The sequence below is a fragment of the Saccostrea cucullata genome, unplaced genomic scaffold (assembly GCF_032062105.1).
Source record: "Saccostrea cucullata isolate Sc308-1 unplaced genomic scaffold, CSIRO_AGI_Scuc_v1 ctg7701, whole genome shotgun sequence".
NCBI classification, from domain to species: domain Eukaryota; kingdom Metazoa; phylum Mollusca; class Bivalvia; order Ostreida; family Ostreidae; genus Saccostrea; species Saccostrea cuccullata.
In genome coordinates, this window is record NW_026927518.1 from 1 (window position 1) to 20,175 (window position 20,175).

Below are 20,175 nucleotides of genomic sequence, written 5' to 3' on the forward strand. Positions count from 1 at the left end.
TTTCTTTTATTGCATTCGATTTAATTAATTATACATACGGACTTTTCCCTTGGTAAAAATTAAAAAAAAAAGCTGAAAGCACTCTGTTTTCATGAGCTTTTCAGAGCTGTAAAGGAAACATTGCTTCACCGATTCAATAGTTATTCAAAGTGGAACAAAATAATATCAATATGCTTTTTATCATACATCTAACGTTATTTCTCCGTAGAAAGTTAAAACCTTAAAACTACCTATTCCCTGAGAAGTAATACAGTTAATTCTCGATAAACCGCCATCTTTTGTAATTTAGAAATCATGGCGGTATAATGCGATGAATTGGAAAATCATGGCGGTATTGCAAAAATGGCGATTAATTCGATAATTGACTGTATTTGTCCCTTGCATGAGGACTACTCCCTAAAAAATAAGAACTACTCCCTGGGACTGATTCCTCATGAATACGTATAAATTTATTTTTTTTAATTTGTATAATGTAAACCAATTATTAAAATAAAAAATGGAATCCCGGGCCTATTGCAAAATTTTATGGCATGGGAATTTAATATGACGTCAAAATATTTCGGCATGCAGAGTCATAATCTAACTGGACTATTCAAGCAAAAATTATGAAGAAAACGATAATTCTTCAAATTTTCAGTGAAATTATTATTATTATTATTATTATTATTATTTAATATTCATTATTTTTATTAGATCGATTAATTAGAAATCTAACGAAATTTAAGTCACATGCATTTGCGATAAATTTTATGCCCCTAGATATTTTTTTTTAAAAGTCTCTGTAGTTTAATAAATAGTAAATAATAATAGGGAATAGTAAATTATGGTTCCCTCGGTAGGAAACTATTTCCCTCGACAGTTTCGTACCCATCCCGTAACTGTATAAAATTGTATACTAGTATTCTTTTTTACCAGATCAAATTCCCTGTTATCCTGAACTTCGTTCTTGTGGGATTTTCTAGGCTTTATATATTATTAAATTGTAAAATCAGCGATCCAACTTTCGGATTTTATTTTGTAAAATCAAATTTTCTTATTTATCGTGGTTATTGATTCTGTATTTGTATGATTATTATTTTTACTCGAAGAGATTGCATTTAATTTTTATGGCGTAAAACAAAAGATTAGTATAAAAACAATTTCCTTTGATGGTTGTTTTCCCCTCTCTCGAGATTAAGTACATGTACTTTATTTCTGGATTTTTTTAAAATTTGATTTGAGAAATTAGTCATTGATTTCATTAATTTTTAAACACAAATTGATTGACAAGAACATAAGATAAACACGATTTAATTAAAATGCCCAAACACTTCAGAGAAACTCACTCATCAAATTGTCATATACTAGTATCATTGCAGGTAGAAAATAGAAATACACATGTACACTAAAAATATAAAAGATTATTAATCAAAGGTAATGATTATAGAAATTTCAATTTCAGGTGACTTAAAAATCTGTTTCATGTTTACGTACAATTTATACGTAAATTAAGAGAAAACCATGCCATTTACCGACATCTTAATGAAGACTGTGAACTAATTGTTTTAAAGGGACATTGATGCTTGATGTATCACTCCTTTGTTGTTGAATGTGGAATTGATTTAACGAGTAGGACAGAATTTTTATTTTAAATTTTCACGAGCGTGAAGTACAAGCCATTTTTTTAAAAAATCCTGTCAGAACTCCAGTCTTCTAGAGATTAATGACAAAATAAAAGCCCAATAGAAATATTGTTTTAAAAAGTCAATTCTGCACGGTAACAGTTCGTAAATTAAAGATATGAGGAAAATCGTAAGTTCTGTCACACTTCTTATACACAGAATACCATTTTGATAATCAAAATCAAATAAAATTAAATTTTAAAAAAACAGTATTTTTGTTGAAAATATTACATGTATAATTGTATCAAACAATCAAACTGACAAATAAGAAAGGAAAGACCTTTTGTGCTTCTAGTAATATATTTGTAATGTACATGTACATTGTATTTGTATATATATGATCATAATTTTTAAAATGAATGAAATAAGATATTGTAATAAAAATGATGTATCAAAAGACAAATTTATAGAACTTCTACACATACACGTGTAATTAAATACTGTAAACCAACTTTTATTCGCGTGCGAGAAATTTTCGCGAAGTTCGCGAGAGCCTCGTCATCGCGAATATTTCTCGTCGCGAACCGGTCCTTATAGTATATTTGTCTGTTAAAAACAGATGCAAAAAGGCTTGATTGCGAAAATTAATCGTCGCGAACTAGTTTGTCCCTGGTAAATCGCGAAATAAAGTCGTCGCGAATAAAAGTTGGTTTACAGTAAACATTTCATTTTTTTTTTTGGAAAAAAAATCTTAAATAATAGAACTTGAAAAATTATAAATGAACAAAAACCAATAAAATTGTCCAAAATTTATAAGTAAAAGTACCAGGAGACATTGCTTAAAATACATTGCATTCGTCGTTTGCAATATTTTACCACAATGTTTTAAAAGTTAATTCTACATAACTGATTCGATATTTCATAATTTTACGCATTTAGTTATTAAAATTTACCTTTTAATTCCGAAAGAAACGTCAAGTTACTTGTTTTCTTTCAATCAGGGTTTAGAATTTGTCAATAAGACAATGTGTAAAAAGTTTTTGGTAAAATTTAAGCTTCTTAAACTGATCGGGAGCTTTGCATCTACCATGATACATGTACCTGATTCCACCTCTGATGTTTTGTAGGCCCGTGTTTGCTCTGCTCCTATTGTTTAATGGACTTTTGAGCTTGAATACTGTTCGTTATCTCCATATATTGTATTTAAGAGTTCACAAAAAGGAGGCTTTATGAAATTGCAATTTTATTTAGTCTTGCGGAGGATGGAGTTCACGTATCATATAAAGTTTTTTTTTTAATTGGAATACATGTATTAATGATATTTAATTTAATGGACAGTTGGTCCATTTGAGTTCACTACCAAAAAAATTAAATTAGTGGTACTTTGAGCACTGAGTTCATAAAATGCTACCTACCCGCTCTTATATGAGTTAAATATGGAGATAACGCATAATACTGTAATCAAGATCAACAGTCCACTGTAACTACACAAAACCCCCCAGATTCTTTAGCATGTTAGGAACATCAGAAGTTGGATTAGGTGCTATGAAGCACAGGTGCTTGAGGACAGGACCCACCCCCCTTCGATATATACCCCTTGGATTTTTCGACTTTTTTATCATATTAAATAATCTTTCGTTGACATATTTGTGATAAGTTCTTTACAAAAAAATCGAAAAATTACCTAAAACAAACGTTCTACAAAATCTACCCTACATTCTACATTGGTCTATATATGTTACTCTGTTATTTTTGTCATACTAACAATCCTGGCCCGGGATAATTTATATACAGAGAGTGGGGTAGAAATTTTTATAAAATGTTAGTTTAAGCAACTTTTCTGAATTGATAGGATAGATTATATTACAAATGTGTCATCCATATATAATTTATGTGAAAAAAGTCTAACAGTCCCGGGGGTCTATATTGCGGGGGGTGGGGGGGTGGGGGGGGGGGGGGTCCTGTCCTCAAGCACCTGTGTTATGAAGAAGTATAATGTCAAAAACCATGTTTTGTTTTGGGAAACCCGGAATAAAACATAAATTGCACGGTAGGAGGTGGTGAACAATGGTACAATGTAATAGAGATTCTAGGGAAGTCTCATCATTATTTAGTGGTACAAGTGGGGTTCTGGATCCCCAACATTACACAGGTGGTGGTGGTCAGGACCTCCGATACACCCCGGGTCCTAAGATATTTTTATTTATCTTTTTTTCATCTTCTAGTATACATTTACATTTTTCATATGGAATACAATGTAAATGCGTACTAGAAGATAACTTTATGAAAAAAGGTTAATAAAAATACTACAGTATTTAGGGGAGCGGATCATAATGGAAAGAATGGAAGTCCAATTATCTTTCTAATCAAAACATAAAGTAAGAGTCGCACAATGGCACTGTAGATAAAGATCTGTGGAAATATTATAATTTATTCAGTTGTTTGGGAGGGGTTGTGGATAAGACATCGGCATCCCCCAAGTCTAACAGACATACAGACAGTTAGACAGACGGACAGACGCCTGACAACGAGTGATCATAAGTGCTCGCTTCAGCCTTCGGCTCATATAAGCTAACCCGTAACAGTGGGAGAGTTTCTATGATGAAGTCTATGATCTGATGGTTCATTACCTTTTGGTAATTTTATTTCGTTTAATAAACATTTAGAATGTGATTCTTATAGCTATAAAGTTAATTCCAAGAGTTGATCACCAGTTTTCTCTATTTCGAGAATGAACTTTAAATTTTGGAATAAAAATTTTTAGTGACTTTAGAAATTCAAGAACATGGAGATCAAACTTAATATACTCGTACATCTGTAAGATATCCTTAAGATTGTGTAATTACTAAAATTGGTCTTCTACTTACTTTTAACCTTCGCAATACTGCCCTGTTTTATATTGTATATTGCCATTTTAATGTGACTTAACAAAAGAGCTAAATCACTAACCACAATAATGAATACAAGACTTCCCAACAAAACACCCCCTAGTATACTGCCCATTACTTTGGATGATGGTCGGTTATCTGTAGCACTTATCTTCTTTCGTTGAGCCATGGATGTTTCGTTTGCTTTGATGGAAAGTTCAGATTTAATTTTCTTCACACTGGCATCTATTGCTTCTGTATCATTCGGATTAATATATGTATTTTTACATATACAGCATTCTGAAATATATATTGAAAGCACAAAATGTATGCTATGAACATTAATATGTGTATCCAACCCTTTCCTTCCCTTTAATTGCGTCTACTCAAAGACTTTGTTCTTATGTTCACTGCTTGATCTTCAATCTCTCACGTTTTTTAAGCTATCTGTTCGTTCGCCACTCACTCACCTTCTATGTTTTCTGTTGTTTTTTGATTGTCTTTCACTCATTTTCTACGTTCATGTACTCACCATTCCTTTGCCATTCAATTACTAAATCCATATTTCGTTCGCCATTACAAATCGCTCACCACTCTATTACCAGTTTAGCTTTAACGTTTACAGTCCATTCGTCTCTCACTAACAATTTACGCTTTAAAACTCAATTACAGGTTTACCAGCGTTCTAATAGGAAATAATTTACATTATGGTAAATTTGATAATAAACATTCACTTGTTATATATTGAAATATATAAGGGCAATAATGTTGTCTAACGTTAGACATATGTACAAATTGACAGACCACTATATTCTGGAATAACCGTTCTTTTACGTCTTGTCCCATTGTGAAAAATACCTTTAACAGACATTATAGAAAAAAGTTGAAAAATCAATCTCTTTGATATTTGACAGGATCGTTCTCTTAATTTTCAGACATAAGCTTTGTTGACAACCTCTGTTAAGAGAATAGATACCCACATCCCTTGAAATAAAAGTCTTTAAGATGTCCCATTGAGTGAAAATTTAGGGTAAAGCATTTTCCTTGGTGAAAAAAAAAATTTTGCCGGTAAAATTAACAAATTTGAATTGACATACAATGAGTACTTTTAAACAACAACTGGTTCCAAAAAGATCATGAATATTTTCCAGGGGCTAAGGTATTTAATCAAACATAATCCGTGTCTTACTTTCCCTGCATAAATACGCCATGTCAAATATATATTAGTTATAGCCAATTCCAAATTCAAAAGCAAATTTATTAAAAACAGTCTTGAGAAATTACTTCTGTAAACACCCATCAGATCTTCCCATTATTTGAATTGAAATGGCTTCTTAGCTTTAGAATGACATGGATGTTATTTGCTTTGATGGAAAAGTCAATTTGCATTTCTTTACATTTGCATATTGTTGTATCATACGGATTAACATATGTAATTTTTGATTATCAAAATATATATTAAAGCACAAAAAGTATGCTTCTGTTAATTGTATATTAAATGATCACCATAAAATATCGCATAAAATGTAGTTATATTTTAAAAATGCGATGCAGAATTTCTCTCATGCAAGAGAGAAAACTATATTTTAGACTCAATTAAAAAAAGCGTAATTTAATATGATCTGCTTAATAAAAAAAATTACTGATTTTTACACAACAAATTACTTTAATAATTTGCAATGGGAGTTACCTTAATTTTTTTTTTACACCTGTGTTTATCGCCAACACGTGCACGTAATTACCAATTTAGTTTTGACGTTACACGTTCGCATTTACGCTAACTGTTCGCTCACGTTATTCATCGTCGTATACTCATGGGGAACCTCGTCTTGCTAATCGCCCGTAAACAAAATTGCTGAAATGTCTTCCTTAGATATATATTTAAATATATAAGGGCAGTTAAATCTAACTTACTGTCACAGACAGGACTCGAACCACTCCACTGCCCCGTCTGTGTACACCGTCTTATTAAGTCTCCTGATGTGTGACGAAATCCTTCCAGACATTGATAGGTAACAATCTCGTTGTATGCACCTGACAGGATGTGAGTTGAATTTTCAACGAACAGCTCGCTGTCATTGCAGTTAACATCTACATGTAATTATATTAAATCATATGAAATTAAAAGTAGTTGAGGTTTGAACAAAGTAGCTGATGTAAGTATTCAAAATATGCAAAAATACTGATGAGTTGTATATCATCAGTGTATAGTATAAATTCTCACCCATTTCAACCTCAATGGTCATGCTATCTGCTTTCTGGAGATCTGATATAAAAAGAAATTAAAATTTCATTTTTAGTATATGTAAGTTCTTGAGAACGCAAATATCAAAAGAATTTTTTTCCTACACATGTTTGATTAAATTTATAGTTTGATCCTAATCTTCAACTCACTTCTACGCTGAGAAAATCCCTGAAGAGATTTCATGTTTTGTAGCGCTGGGACCAAAGCGAGACAAAGAATGTGACAGAAATCGAATTCAACATCTTAAATTTTCCAAGAAAAGAAAATAATTGATGGCTATATCTTTATAGTTACTGTAACATCGATATCGGCTTTCAAAAATGATATGTAGATCCTAATTTGATTACTAGTAAATAAATCCAAAAGTGTCTTCTGTTCTACGAATTACAATAACATAAGAGTTAAAAGTTTCGCAAGCTATATGTATTTTTAGCATTATGGATGACTATAGAATTTTACAAATAGGTCTTTATAAAACACATATTATTTAGCATAATACTTTATAGAGTGGAAGCTCATTCCGTTTATATAATTTCAATTCAAACCAAAGTGTTGTTACATTTGTGTTTACCCAACATACACGTAAAAATAGATTTCCAAGATAATGAGATGATGGACATTCAGGTTAAATACTGTGAAATCAGTAATTTTCATGGGGGGTTAATTTTCGTTGCTTTCAAGGTACGGTGAGACCAAAGAATTCTTATCTTATACTTTTAAACATTTTCCAACCACGAAATCAAATCCACAAAATCCAATATGTTTTCTTTAAATCTTGAAAATTTGATCCCACGAAAATATGTGATTTTACAGTATCCATGTCTTTTTATTCGACATACATACCATTGAAGAGTTTCTTTGTCTTCAGATCACTATACCATATTGTTGTAGAAGTAACTTGGTCAACGTTACAAGGTTCATAATTGGTTGATGGTATCACTACTAGCCATCCACTGTCCCCTTCACATTTGTTGTGTGGTGCAGCAATATAAAACATTCTATGGACTCTTAAATTCTCCCGAAATCTGAGTATATATACATATATACATCAAATTGAAATAAAGAATGATTTTTGATCAAGAAATTTTTTTCCTGATATTTTATCAATTGTCAACCTTTATATTATTGATCTTATTGTGCTAATTTATTTTAGGTCAAATGAGGTAATTGGTAGATTTTTTTTATCATAATATGATATTCTGACAAAATACGCTAATATATTGTATTGATATTCAAATCCACCCAATCGTATGAGTTGCTTGTAAACTTAAGTAGATACACATGTATATTGACTGTATATTTATTTGTCAATCGGAAACAGATAGAGACCAAAGACACACCCCTGTTCGATATAGTGAGATTTTTACTTTTTTTTTTATAATTGACATATTTGTGATAAGATCTTTACAAACAAATCGAAAAATTTAAAACAAACGTTCTATAAAATCCACAGCGCTCACCTATATATGAAAATATATAGAGAAAAATTTTTTTTTATATTTATGTTAGTTTAAGCAAATTTTCTGAATTGATAGGATAGATTATATCACAAATGTGTCATCCATATATAATTTATGTGAAAAAAATAAATATTTTTTTTTTTAATCAGGGCTTTGAAGTACTTGAAAACAAGTTTTTACTTGTTAATATTAGGTTTACTTTATATCAAATTGGTTAAAGAAAAATGCAGGTAAAATCAAGATTGTCATTCTCACAATTGGTAATGATATAAAGATTCTCCCTAAAATTATAATCAACAACCTACATAATGTCGTGAGGGTCAATAAGTCCATAATTGAAGAAGACATCAGACACTGTACAAATGCATACAGAAGACCCCCTTTAGCCTTCGAAATTCTCTACCAAAAGGAAAACAGTTGTTCCGGAACTGCGGTTAGGGGCTGTAAAAATACTATCTGGTGTTCCCTGAGATTGGAGAATAGCTTCCATGTTCCTTGCCTATTAAGGTTGTTTGAGGACTAGGATCATTTATCACTTTGAAACTTTATCTTTAGTGGTTATATTTTGAATGACATATGGTTAACGTTCATATTTGACACAATATGCAATGAATAATGGCATTCCGTCTACTTAAGCAACGAAAAGCGTGGGGGGGGGGCGACCACAATTTTTGAATTTGCTTGGTTGTATATTACTACCAGTGAAATATATGAAGATAACGAGTATTCTACAGTAGATCTAGAGTACTCGCAATCGGCTTTAAGGCCCCAGATCCTCAAACATTAGACCCTAATGAGGATGAAATGAACTTCCTATTGCAGCGGTCCCCTACTACATGAATTTGTACTCAGACATCATTTTGTTAAGCAAAAGGAAAAAAAGGTGAAAATGGTGAAAAATAGTGAAAAGAAGAAAAGGAAATTATTCTCAAAATCCTGGAACACCAGTGCGTACCCCTTGTCTCATTTGAGGATAGAAATTATAATACCCTTAAGATCTTCTGTTAGTTTTAGAGTGAAAAGATTTGCTTTTGACATCCTCCATACGTGAGGACACAAAATTATGTAAAGAAGTTGTGCAAAAAAAAAAAAATAAAAAAAAAATAAGTAAAGATAACGGCTGACATTTAAAATTGTAATAATAATGAGGTTATCTACGATTTGCAATGATTTCTGTTTCTAGTCCTCGAATACTCTATTGGTGGAAAGTTCAGAAACATACTTCCAAATACTAGACTAATGATAAGCATGGAGATGAGATAATAGTTGTAAGGTTCTTTCCTTTCTTGAATCCGACTCTTATCCGTCTTTTGATGAAAAATTGGGGTCTTATAGACTTATTTTAATTATCATATTGAGTATAGGACTTAAAGTATTAGCCCTCCATACTAGGAAAATGTAGCTCTATTTTAGCATCAGTCTGTGCACCTTATATCCTGGTTGTATATTTGATTAAGTTCTAAAATATTCTTTGAATATTGGTCCCTTTTTTCTCAAGACCCCAGGAAGTACTCGCATATAGTCACAATTTGCATTGAGAATCGATCGTTTTATGGATTCACAACCTGAGTTCAAGGTGCAATCTGTCTTGTCCTGAATGCTTACGGTAAAATTTATCCTTTTCAATTAGTTAATCTCAATTACTGGAACAACAGTATAGAGAGAATATTAAAAACATGAAATATTCACAATACAGAATCCAAAAATAATTTAGTATAGATGAATCTCTTCTTATGAAAATTGCTTTCCGAATTATTCACTTTTAAAATTCTCTATTGATCTTCATTGCTTGTGGTTTAATTCAGAATATTGTTATGGTTAAGAGTTTTGCATTTATTTTGATTATGTACGAAGTGTTTATAATATTACATTGTCATATTTTATTATGATAAGAATCTTACTCTTGGTTTCTAATTGACTGCTATCTTTGGACTTATTTTTTAGAAAGGTTGGAAAAGATGGCTTCAGAGTTGTGTTTTCAATGTGTGCAAATTAAGAATGAAAAAAATTCAAATTCAAAAAATGTGTAAAATCAGCACTAATTAACACAAAAGTGGTCCTTTTCTTTCATAAATGGAAATTTTAATTGATATTTTTTTCAGAAGTGTTGTGAAAAATGCTACCCATTCAATGGTTTTGTTTTGTAAAACTTTACATCAAGAAATTTTGATGGTCATAAAATCACCTGATTTCGCAGTAATGCATCGAAGCTTCATCTAGATCAGAATATGACGAATTGATTAGCCGTGATTTAGACATCCAGTTCATGCTGGTGGTACTTCTTCCATCAAACTCAAAAAACGCTGCTACCTGACCCTGACTGCTAAGGCTTATTTTTACCTGTAATAACTCAAAGTTTCAATCTTACTTTCCATTACGTACACTTTTTAAACAGTAAAGATCATACCCTTATAATTTTTATATAATACCAGAAATAATTGAAACATTACCTTCACCAAACCGTTAGTAATTCATTTGATGTATAAAGAATAGGTTGAAGTAAGATGTTTAAATGCTTGATGAAAGAAAAAGTGAAAAGCATAATGATTTCGTTGAAATGCTTGAAAATTGAATACATGTAATACAATTTTTTTCTTGATTCGAGTTTTGATGTTTGTATTAATTTGTTTTAAATTAAAAAAAAAAACACTCTTTGCCAGGATTTGACCTAACAAGAAATTTTGGACAATTAGTGTGATCTTTTGAAAAATCCTTGATTCTTTTGAAATGTTTGTTCAATTCAATTCAATAGTTTATTTTCATCAAACTGTTACAACAGTATAGAGAAGATACAAACGTGAAATATGTACAATAAAATATAGTATGCGTAAGAAAAAATAAAACAAACAAACAGGAACCTGTGGTTACTTATTTTTCGTATCTCGTATATAAAAAAATAACCCAGGACCTAATAATACTATTGGAGTTTTATGAAGACACTTACTTTTACATTCGACAGCTGACTTTTACATTTTAGTAAATGGAAAAAGTCTCTGGTTCAATTGTAGAAGTCAGTCGTCAATTGTAAAAGACTCGTCATAAAACTCCATTATTAGGTCTGGGATTATTTTTTAATAAAGTAGAAAAATAAGTAACGCTAGTTGCCTGGGTGTTTGTTACATGAATAAAACAAGATGAAATATTTTTGGTTCTTCAAGTACTTCATGTGTAATATGGTACAACTTGATTATTGTAATAAAAATAAGAATGCCTTCTATAAGTGCATGCCAATAGTATTCAAGATAGAATATTGAATTTATTTTTTAAAAAAATTTTGAATGCAAGCCTTATGTTTTTTACTAAAACGTCGATTTGTGTGCGTGATTATTTTATAATTTAATTAAATTAGTTGCATTACAGCTGACATTTTAAAAGATGTTTTAAAAAAGCTGGCATAAAAACCAATGTATTTGGAAGCTTATTTGTGTCCGTTTCTCGTTTGATACATTCAAAAAAAAAAAAAGAAAAAAAAGTAGTTTCTAAGAACGCTTTATTAAGGCACCCTTTTTTGATAACATTTCGTACGGTCGTATATGAATACAAACAATTTTATGTTTATGTATTAATTTTTAGTAAATATTTTGAAACATAATAATATCCATCTAATAAATGTGGAATCCAGTTTCTTTTGCACTACCTTTATATCAACTAACAAACAAAAGTTGATTGTGTGAAGGTAAGAAAATAAATTCTGAGTAATTTTCATGTGAAAACAGTAATAGTACCTTCTGTATATTTCTTTTCGTCCAATCGTTGATGATGTCTGATTTGTATTGATTGTATTGTGTTCCGTCGATCTCTGATGTGAAAATTCCTGACAATGATGTATTGCTGTAGATGTCGAATATCCCGAATTGTGCACCAGTCTTCACATGCAGCACCTCGATACTAAACTTCGCACACCGACAAATTTGAATGCTGATTACTGAAGCCAAAGCAATAAGATGTGTGAAGCAACCGCTAAAGATAAGTTGTTAACGCCACTTCATGATAGAATTATCATTGAACGCTTAAGGGGTACCGACTCTCTGATAAGAAAGATAACTTTCAATGTTATATAATCTATATTTTTGAATAATGCTTTTGATATTTTTTAAGCTTTTCAGCAGTGCCGTTATCCAAATTGTGCATTAATGTTCTATGAGTACCATTTCAATTGAGAAAAGTCTAAATAATTATCTTTTAAATTTATTTAGCAGAAACATGGATACCTTAATGTCATACATGTAAATTATGATTGAAATTCTCAACTGCCATGAAAGTATTATAAATAGCTTTCATTCTATATTTGATATACAGAATTTTGTTTTCCTTGATCTTCAAATATGGATGGACATAATCTTTAAATGTGAGAATTTATATTTCATTATGTTACGTTTTAGGAAATTATAGTGTGGCTTGGAGTAATTCATTTAGTATTTTATAATTTGCTAATGGTATAGGATATAAAAAATCCAAAAACTTCTGATTCAAAGTGAAAAATGAGCAATATTTGTAAGATTGTAAGTTTGTCATAGATAAATTATAATATCAAAATTTTAATTTCAATTAAGACACATATAATTATGAATGACCTTGTTTTAATATCTAGTACCATGATCAAAAAGTTTTCTATCTCTATCTACTTCCACAATTCAGATTAGAAACATATCTGAAACACAAGTTCTATAAATAGCATATGCTGAAACTTGTTTTGAGTCACAATCTGAAAATACTAATCATGCAGGTACTGTGTCAAAAAATTTATTTGCCCATATTGTCAAAATTAAAACACAATATAATTAAATATTTTATACCATCTTTAAATATCCCAACTTTAAGGGAAATGATTATTTGTATTTATCATAAATAAAAATTCCTTAAAATTTAAACACAATTGTTACGGAAACAAAGTATAAAAATAATTGTGTAATGGGATGTATAAAATTAATTTCCAGGCATTTAGATGCTTGAGAATTGTGCTAACATATTTTTTTATAACAAGTGGACTTATTATTTTTAGTTGCAGATTTTTTTAAAACACTATTAAAAAAACAAACATAGGATATTTGCTCAAGAATTTTTTATGCAGATGAGATTTGCAAACCTTTCTTTGCAAACATTGTACTCGCTTCTAAATTTCAAAGAAACAACTCAATATATTTATTTTCTTGTACAATAAGCGAGAGCTTGTGTTTGTCATAATGAGACAGATGCGTTTTTTGTCCAAACATTACTCCATAAATGTGTTTCAATGCAAACAATCTAGCTATTAATAAAGGTGCCTAGGAAATCCTATAACTGCCTATTTTGGTATCTAACTTCTAAAGAAAATATACATTATGTACCAATTTTAAACAATGAAATTATTTGTTTTTTGCAATTGTTGTGTTTTCAAATTAATTTAGCATCCTGATTGCAGTGCCCCATTGACAATAACTTTTGAATTCAAAAAGACCAGCCGTAAGTACATGTATATATATATTTTTATGATATTATTTTTTGAGTTTTAAAGAAACCAACAAATTAAAGACTTGTTCCAAAAAATTTGTATATAATCATGGTTGTATATAAATACAGCAATATATGCACATGCCAACCATTTTTGGAAACATTTTTGAACTCGAACTGTAAACAGATCCATTTGCAGTGGGGTTAAAATCGCAATTTTTTGACATTTATCATGATGTATTGCAACAAATAAAAAGTAAGTAATAAAACCTATGATTATTACCTATATATATTGTCTTGATGTTATTATGGTCGCATTTACTAAAATCAATGTTAATCGAATTTTGTGACAGAGGAATGGCGGAAAATAAATACATTTTCAATGAAAACAAATTTTCAAGAATATGGATAATGACAAGAAAAAAGCGAAACAAATCGTTAGATATTATCAATGATTCAAACTAATTTTATTGTTTTGATTTATCAACTCGTACAATGCTATTACCTGTAGCAGTCTAAATGATTAATTTCCTCCTAATTTAAAACACTTAATTGTTGACTAATTTTGGTTCTAACAGAAGGTATTTAGTGCTAGAGTTTGAGCCACTTTGGCTAGATGTAGAGAATTAAGCGCATTCTTGGATATTTCTTATTTTACACCAGACTAGAATTATGGCTTGAATCCCCCTTAAGGGGTACCGACCCTCTGATAAGAAAGATAACTTTCAAAGTTCAAAATATGAATACTACTCATATTTTTTTTAATCATAGTTTCCTAATTCAGAACTATGAGTAGTCAATTCGAGGAAGTCTAACATAATTATCTTAGTGAAATTTATAGCAGAGGGTCGGGATACCTTAATGTCATACATGTAAATTATTGAAATTCTCAACTGCCTAATTATAAAGTTCTTTCATGAAGCGGCTATTTAGAAATAGTGGTTGAGGATATCAAATATTAGTGGAATCATGTATGATATTTCTATCATTAAGCGGCATTTTATCATTAAATTGCTATAAATGTACTTAAAATATCAAACATATACTTATATTAAGACGCAACAAGGCGTTCGTTATTACCTTCATGTAGTTGTGCGTATCTTCCCATACAATTTTTCAACATAACATGTATATGTTATCGGGTTATTTTAAAAATCATAAGATGGGAAACATAGGCGTCGGAAACGGGGGGGGGGACCTAAGCGGGGCTTAGCCCACCCTCCACTTTTTTTGCACCTATTTAGCATTAGTGGTTGAGGATATCAACTATTAATGGAATAATCTGTGATATTTCTATCATTATGTTGCGTTTTATCATTCAGTTGCTATAAATGTACTTAAAATATCAATCATATGTTACATGTATTAAGACGCAACAAGGCGTCCGTTAATTACCTAGTTGTACGTATCTAACATTGCATTTAGTCAACACTACATGTATACACCCCTACTAATGTGTTCGGAACTTTTTATTTTTCGGTGTTCTGCAAATTATAAAACCCAAGGAGTTCAAAGTAGCTTTGGCAGTAGCTCTGGCGAGAGTAAGCGAGACTACAGCGAGATAGGGTTTAATCACGGAAATGTGTTTAGGAAGTGACTAGCGCGTGGAAACATGGTAAACAGAGATGTTATGTTGTGTATCTATTTATACCACCCTATAATACCGGTATCTGTACAAATGTACTTCAATTTCATTTGAATTCATTCACGTGTGATCACGGGTATTGTTCGTATAAATGCTCAGGAGATGCTGCTCGGTTTCATTATCTCGAAGCTCTGGTGTTCTGAACTTGACACAAACTACATTTTATTATACATATTTTCTAGTTAACAACAAATTAAAAAACGCGGTTATTATAAAACCGGTTCTACCCTGTAACCTTTGAATGGGTCAACCTACACCACGTGACTTGAATTAAAATCACAATAACTTGAATTATTCGATACTAAACTGTCTTAATACGCTGTGTAAAAAGCTTATTTTTAATTTCCAGCTAGAAAGAATTGATATGTAAGGCAGATTTAATGGAAAATTTATTTTTCTTTTTAAAAATGAGAATCTTGCTTCCTTTCATAAGGAATATATTATGTTTTAGGTTGTTTCAGACTTTTAAGATTAAAAGAAATGAAAACTTGTATACATAACAAATTTCAATCTCAAGGGAGTGAAGCTTAGTTTGATACTTAATCAAATACCTGACAATATAAATAACTTGACTTTGTGTTTCTGGCTTAAATGAGTTTCTAAAACTTGCATATCATTTTAAAAATTACTGGATTATTCTTTACTTGTTGCCTATCTTTTGGCGTATGAATATATTGATTGGAAATTGATATCAATAAGAGCAATGCTGAGCTTACTGCAGAAATTACGTCTTCCATTTAATTCTTGATTATATGAACCCTTCTCACAGTCTTCATTATCAAAAATTTATGAAATTAATAATCTGAGAAAAAATCTAAATAAATACAAAGATTATCTGCCGTATGAAAAGTATACCTCAGTACACAGTGTACAGCTCAGCGCACTTTTTAACTTACATGGTTTTTCGCACAAATTAAGGTCACATTGTTGTAATAAAAATTACCATTTTCGAACTGCAGTACAGTGACATAATTACGTTATATTACATCAAGCATAGATGTCTTTTAAAATCATTATCTTAAGTTTCCAAAGCGGATGTTTTTAAGGGCAATTTATATATTAATGGCACGATGTTTCGACTATGCGATTCTACCATAGGTTTTAAACAATTGTATAAAACGAGCTTTCCTTGATACCGTGTAGTTGAAATTTTTAAATTTTCTTCCTAAAGGTGAGTAGTTTTTAAAATTCTTTGTTCATTTACCATACTCCTCTTGGTTTTGTCGAAATGTAGCACCGAAAAGGGATAAAATTGCAAAGGGAAATCACACTAAAGGGTAGAATAATGAAGTATTGTTTATTTTTTTAAATAGTAAATTCCTTCTATGAAAAGGAAAATTCCTCTGCATTTACGGTTTGAAAGGTTAGAATTTTGCAGTGGGATGAATCTCTCATGAGTCCAGATTTTAGAAGTTGACTCTGAAAAATCCCACCTTATCAACATACAAAGCAGTCAAACAGATGAAAAATACTATTATCACCTCGAGCTAAAGAGTCAAAATGTACAGAAAATACAAGTTACAGTGGCTAAACTGTACCCATGTCTACGTTTCTGCAAAGAGCTATTGCTTTCAAAAGAACGGATAAAAAGACAGTTGGAATTGGCAAGAAACCAAAAAAAATCAAATGAGAGTAGTTGTTATTTTTCTGACATGAAAATATCAAATTTCTTCCAATTGATATGTGTGAATTATGTTTTAGTAAATGAAATACCCCCGGTAAAACTCAAATAATGTAAACAAATACTTTTAAAATGTATTTAGATGCCTAGATACACAATATTACATCATAACAATGTGACCTTAATTTGTGCGAAAAACCATGTGAGCTTATAAAGTGCGTTGAGCTGTATAGCCAAAGAATGGTGAATTTAATCTTTCGCTTAAAACGAAATTAAAATTCTATTCTAAATTGTCTTTTGTATTGTTTTCTACATTTCCATCTACTTTATACTAGTTTTAATTCCGAAAGATTTATGTATTTTCATTTTTTTTCTTACCTGTGATTACACTGTAAGCTATGATAAAAATCTTTATTTCCATTTTATGCTTGTTATTCCATATCCATTTTAATTTGAACTTTTATCTGTGTAGCAGCAACTCTGTCTAAGGGAGGGAAAAATCACGCATGCGCACTAATGAAACAGACCATGTTATATAACGATATTGTAGAATGATTCAAAGAGATTTATAAATAAATTATGAGAATTAAGCCTGCAGTGTTGTTTTCTTAATCGATTTTAGAAAACCTTATATTTTATAATGACATAACGCAAATATTCCAAAGAGTCATATGGGCATCAGGCATTCCATCTACCAGTAAATTTGGTAAACAGGTACATGTAGTAATTGGGGGATTGCCTACCTCATTTTTCACTCTATTACTTAACAATCGTTTATTGAAAATAAAACAAACGAATTCAGAGAATTTGTGTCCCCCGCTTAGGGAAACATAGGTAATCAAAGATTACGAAGCTCACCTCGACGAATGTTATCAGTTTAAATAATGCAAATCACACATATTTTTCTTAATAGTTGGTGTTTATCCCGACAATAATATTCTTCCAAGTTCTGTTTAACCCCTTACATGGCATATACACATTTCAAAGCGTCTACTGTGGAAAAACATGTATAGTGTAAACAAATATTCATAACTTTGTTAATACTGCAGATATCTAGGACTTCAAGTTCATTGGGATTGATCTGTTCCAAAAACTTTAACCTGGTCTCTTGTTTGGGAAAATATAGGTCAGATCTAGCATCCGAAGCAAGTCTGGTAGTGTCAATCCCTAGATGCATCATCTATGCAAGTTTGGTCCAAATAGAGCTCATAGTAACTTGGGAATGAAAATGTAGGTCAGATCCAGCATCTGAAGCAAGTCTGGTAGTGTCCATCCCTAGATGCATCATCCATGCAAGTTTGGTTCGGGTAGGGCTTATAGTTCATTCGGAAACCTGCTCCAAAAACTTTAACCTGGTCACTCATCTTAAGAATGTAGGTCAGATCCAGCATTCAAGGCAAGCCTGGTAGTGTCCATCCCTAGATGAATCATCCATGCAAGTTTGGTCCGGGTAGGGCTTATAGTTCCTTGGGAATGGACCTGCTCCAAAACTTTAACCTGATCACTCATCTGGAAAATAGGTCAGATCCAGCATCCGAAGCAAGTCTGGTAGTGTCCATCCCTAGATGCATCATCCATGCAAGTTTGGTCCGGGTAGGGCTTATAGTTCCTTGGGAATGGACCTGCTCCATAAACTTTAACCTGGTCACTCATCTAGAAAATGTAGGTCAGATCCAGCATCCGAAGCAAGTCTGGTAGTGTCCATCCCTAGATGCATCATCCATGCAAGTTTGGTCTGGGTAGGGCTTATTGTTCCTTGGAAATGGACCTGCTCCAAAAACATTAACGTGGTCACTCATCTGGAAAATGTAGGTCAGATCCAGCATCCGAAGCAAGTCTGGTAGTGTCCATTCCTAGATGCATCATGCATGCAAGTTTGGTTCAGGTAGGGCTTATAGTTACTTGGGAATGGACCTGCTCCTAAAACTTTAACCTGGGACGCCGACGCCAACGCCGGGGGTATAGCATAAGCTCATCTCGACTTCGTCGAGGTGAGCTAAAAAGTAAACCATGTGCAGTTCGGGGGGAGAGGGGGGGAGATTCGGATCCCCCTGACTGAATTTGTAGAATTATTAAATGTATACATGTATACTGAAGCAAATGAAATATGCCAATATGGATATAAAAATTTGATTGCTTATTCTTTATTATGTGTATAGAGGATTATTTTTATATGGAATATTTATCACACTGTAATACTGATTTTATGAGTTTGTACAAGCCAGACCTCGATAAATTTTTCATTTCACATGCTGAAAACTATCATTTAGTAAAAAAAAAAGTATTTCAAAAAAAAAAAAAAAGAGAATGGACCAACCGAGATTCGATCCAGGTACCTCTCACACGTGAAGCGAGAGACAAACCACTACACCACGGAACCGCTTTAAATCGATGAAAATTATATGCAAAGATGAAGTCACATACATGTGTATATATTCACGTTCGATATTTGTCAAAATGTTATACAATGCATGGTGTATAATTTAATCTTTATGAAACAGTTCTAATAGATGTATTAAGAATATAAAGTCAGCCGAGAACCTGTTTTGTACGTGATAACTCTCTTCATGCCCCTGTGCTAAAAATAGCGACATATAATACAATAAATACTAATAAAACAAACAGGAAGGGACACTTATAAAAAGGGCCCCAGGGAATATTGGTTTAAAATCTCATTGAAAAAGCTCAAAATCTTCTTGAAATATCGCCCGGAAACGATAGTGTTACACACAGACAGAATGTATAAATTTACGACCTTGAACTTTGACCTTTTGACCTCAAAATCAATAGGGGTCTTTCTTAGGCCACAGGGAGTTGTCTTGTAAAATTTCATTACAAAAGCTTAAAGGGTTCTCGAGATATCGCGCGGGAACGAAAGTGTTATAACAGACAGAATTTGCGAATTTATGACCTTGACCTTTGACCTTTTGACCTCAAAATCAATAGTGTTCTACTTTGGTCCATAGGAAGTTGCTATGCAAAATTTTGTTGCAAAAGCTCAAAGCGTTCTCGAGATATCGTGTGGAAACGAAAGCGTTACAGACAGACAGAAAAACGGACGGATAGACCGAAATTAATATCCCCCACTTTTTAAGCGGGGGAAAAAAACATGTCATAGTCAAGGCATTTTTGGAATGACATTTATAAATAATTTCTTATGCAGTCATTTGAATTGTGTACATGTGATGAAAGGGTCTTTAAAAAGCTGTTTATTGGCTTCACTCTGTTAACGGGGTATATCAAATATTTACTTTGATACTTGATATTCGTGTATGCATCAGTACATCATGTAGTTTAGTACATGTC

At 31.6% G+C, this 20,175-nt stretch overlaps 1 protein-coding gene across 1 annotated transcript; it reads right to left on the reverse strand.

The window, feature by feature from the left end:
• Positions 1-4,375: 4,375 nt before the first annotated feature.
• Positions 4,376-17,317, reverse strand: LOC134274697 (uncharacterized). Its single transcript, XM_062756948.1, has 8 exons — positions 17,248-17,317; positions 11,899-12,098; positions 10,359-10,513; positions 7,557-7,738; positions 6,863-6,955; positions 6,693-6,734; positions 6,383-6,559; positions 4,376-4,768 (listed from the first exon to the last, which is right to left on the reverse strand). Exons 1-8 carry the CDS (start codon positions 17,288-17,290, stop codon positions 4,461-4,463), a joined length of 1,200 nt encoding a protein of 399 aa, XP_062612932.1. The 5' UTR covers positions 17,291-17,317; the 3' UTR covers positions 4,376-4,460.
• Between the last annotated feature and the right edge of the window lie 2,858 nt (positions 17,318-20,175).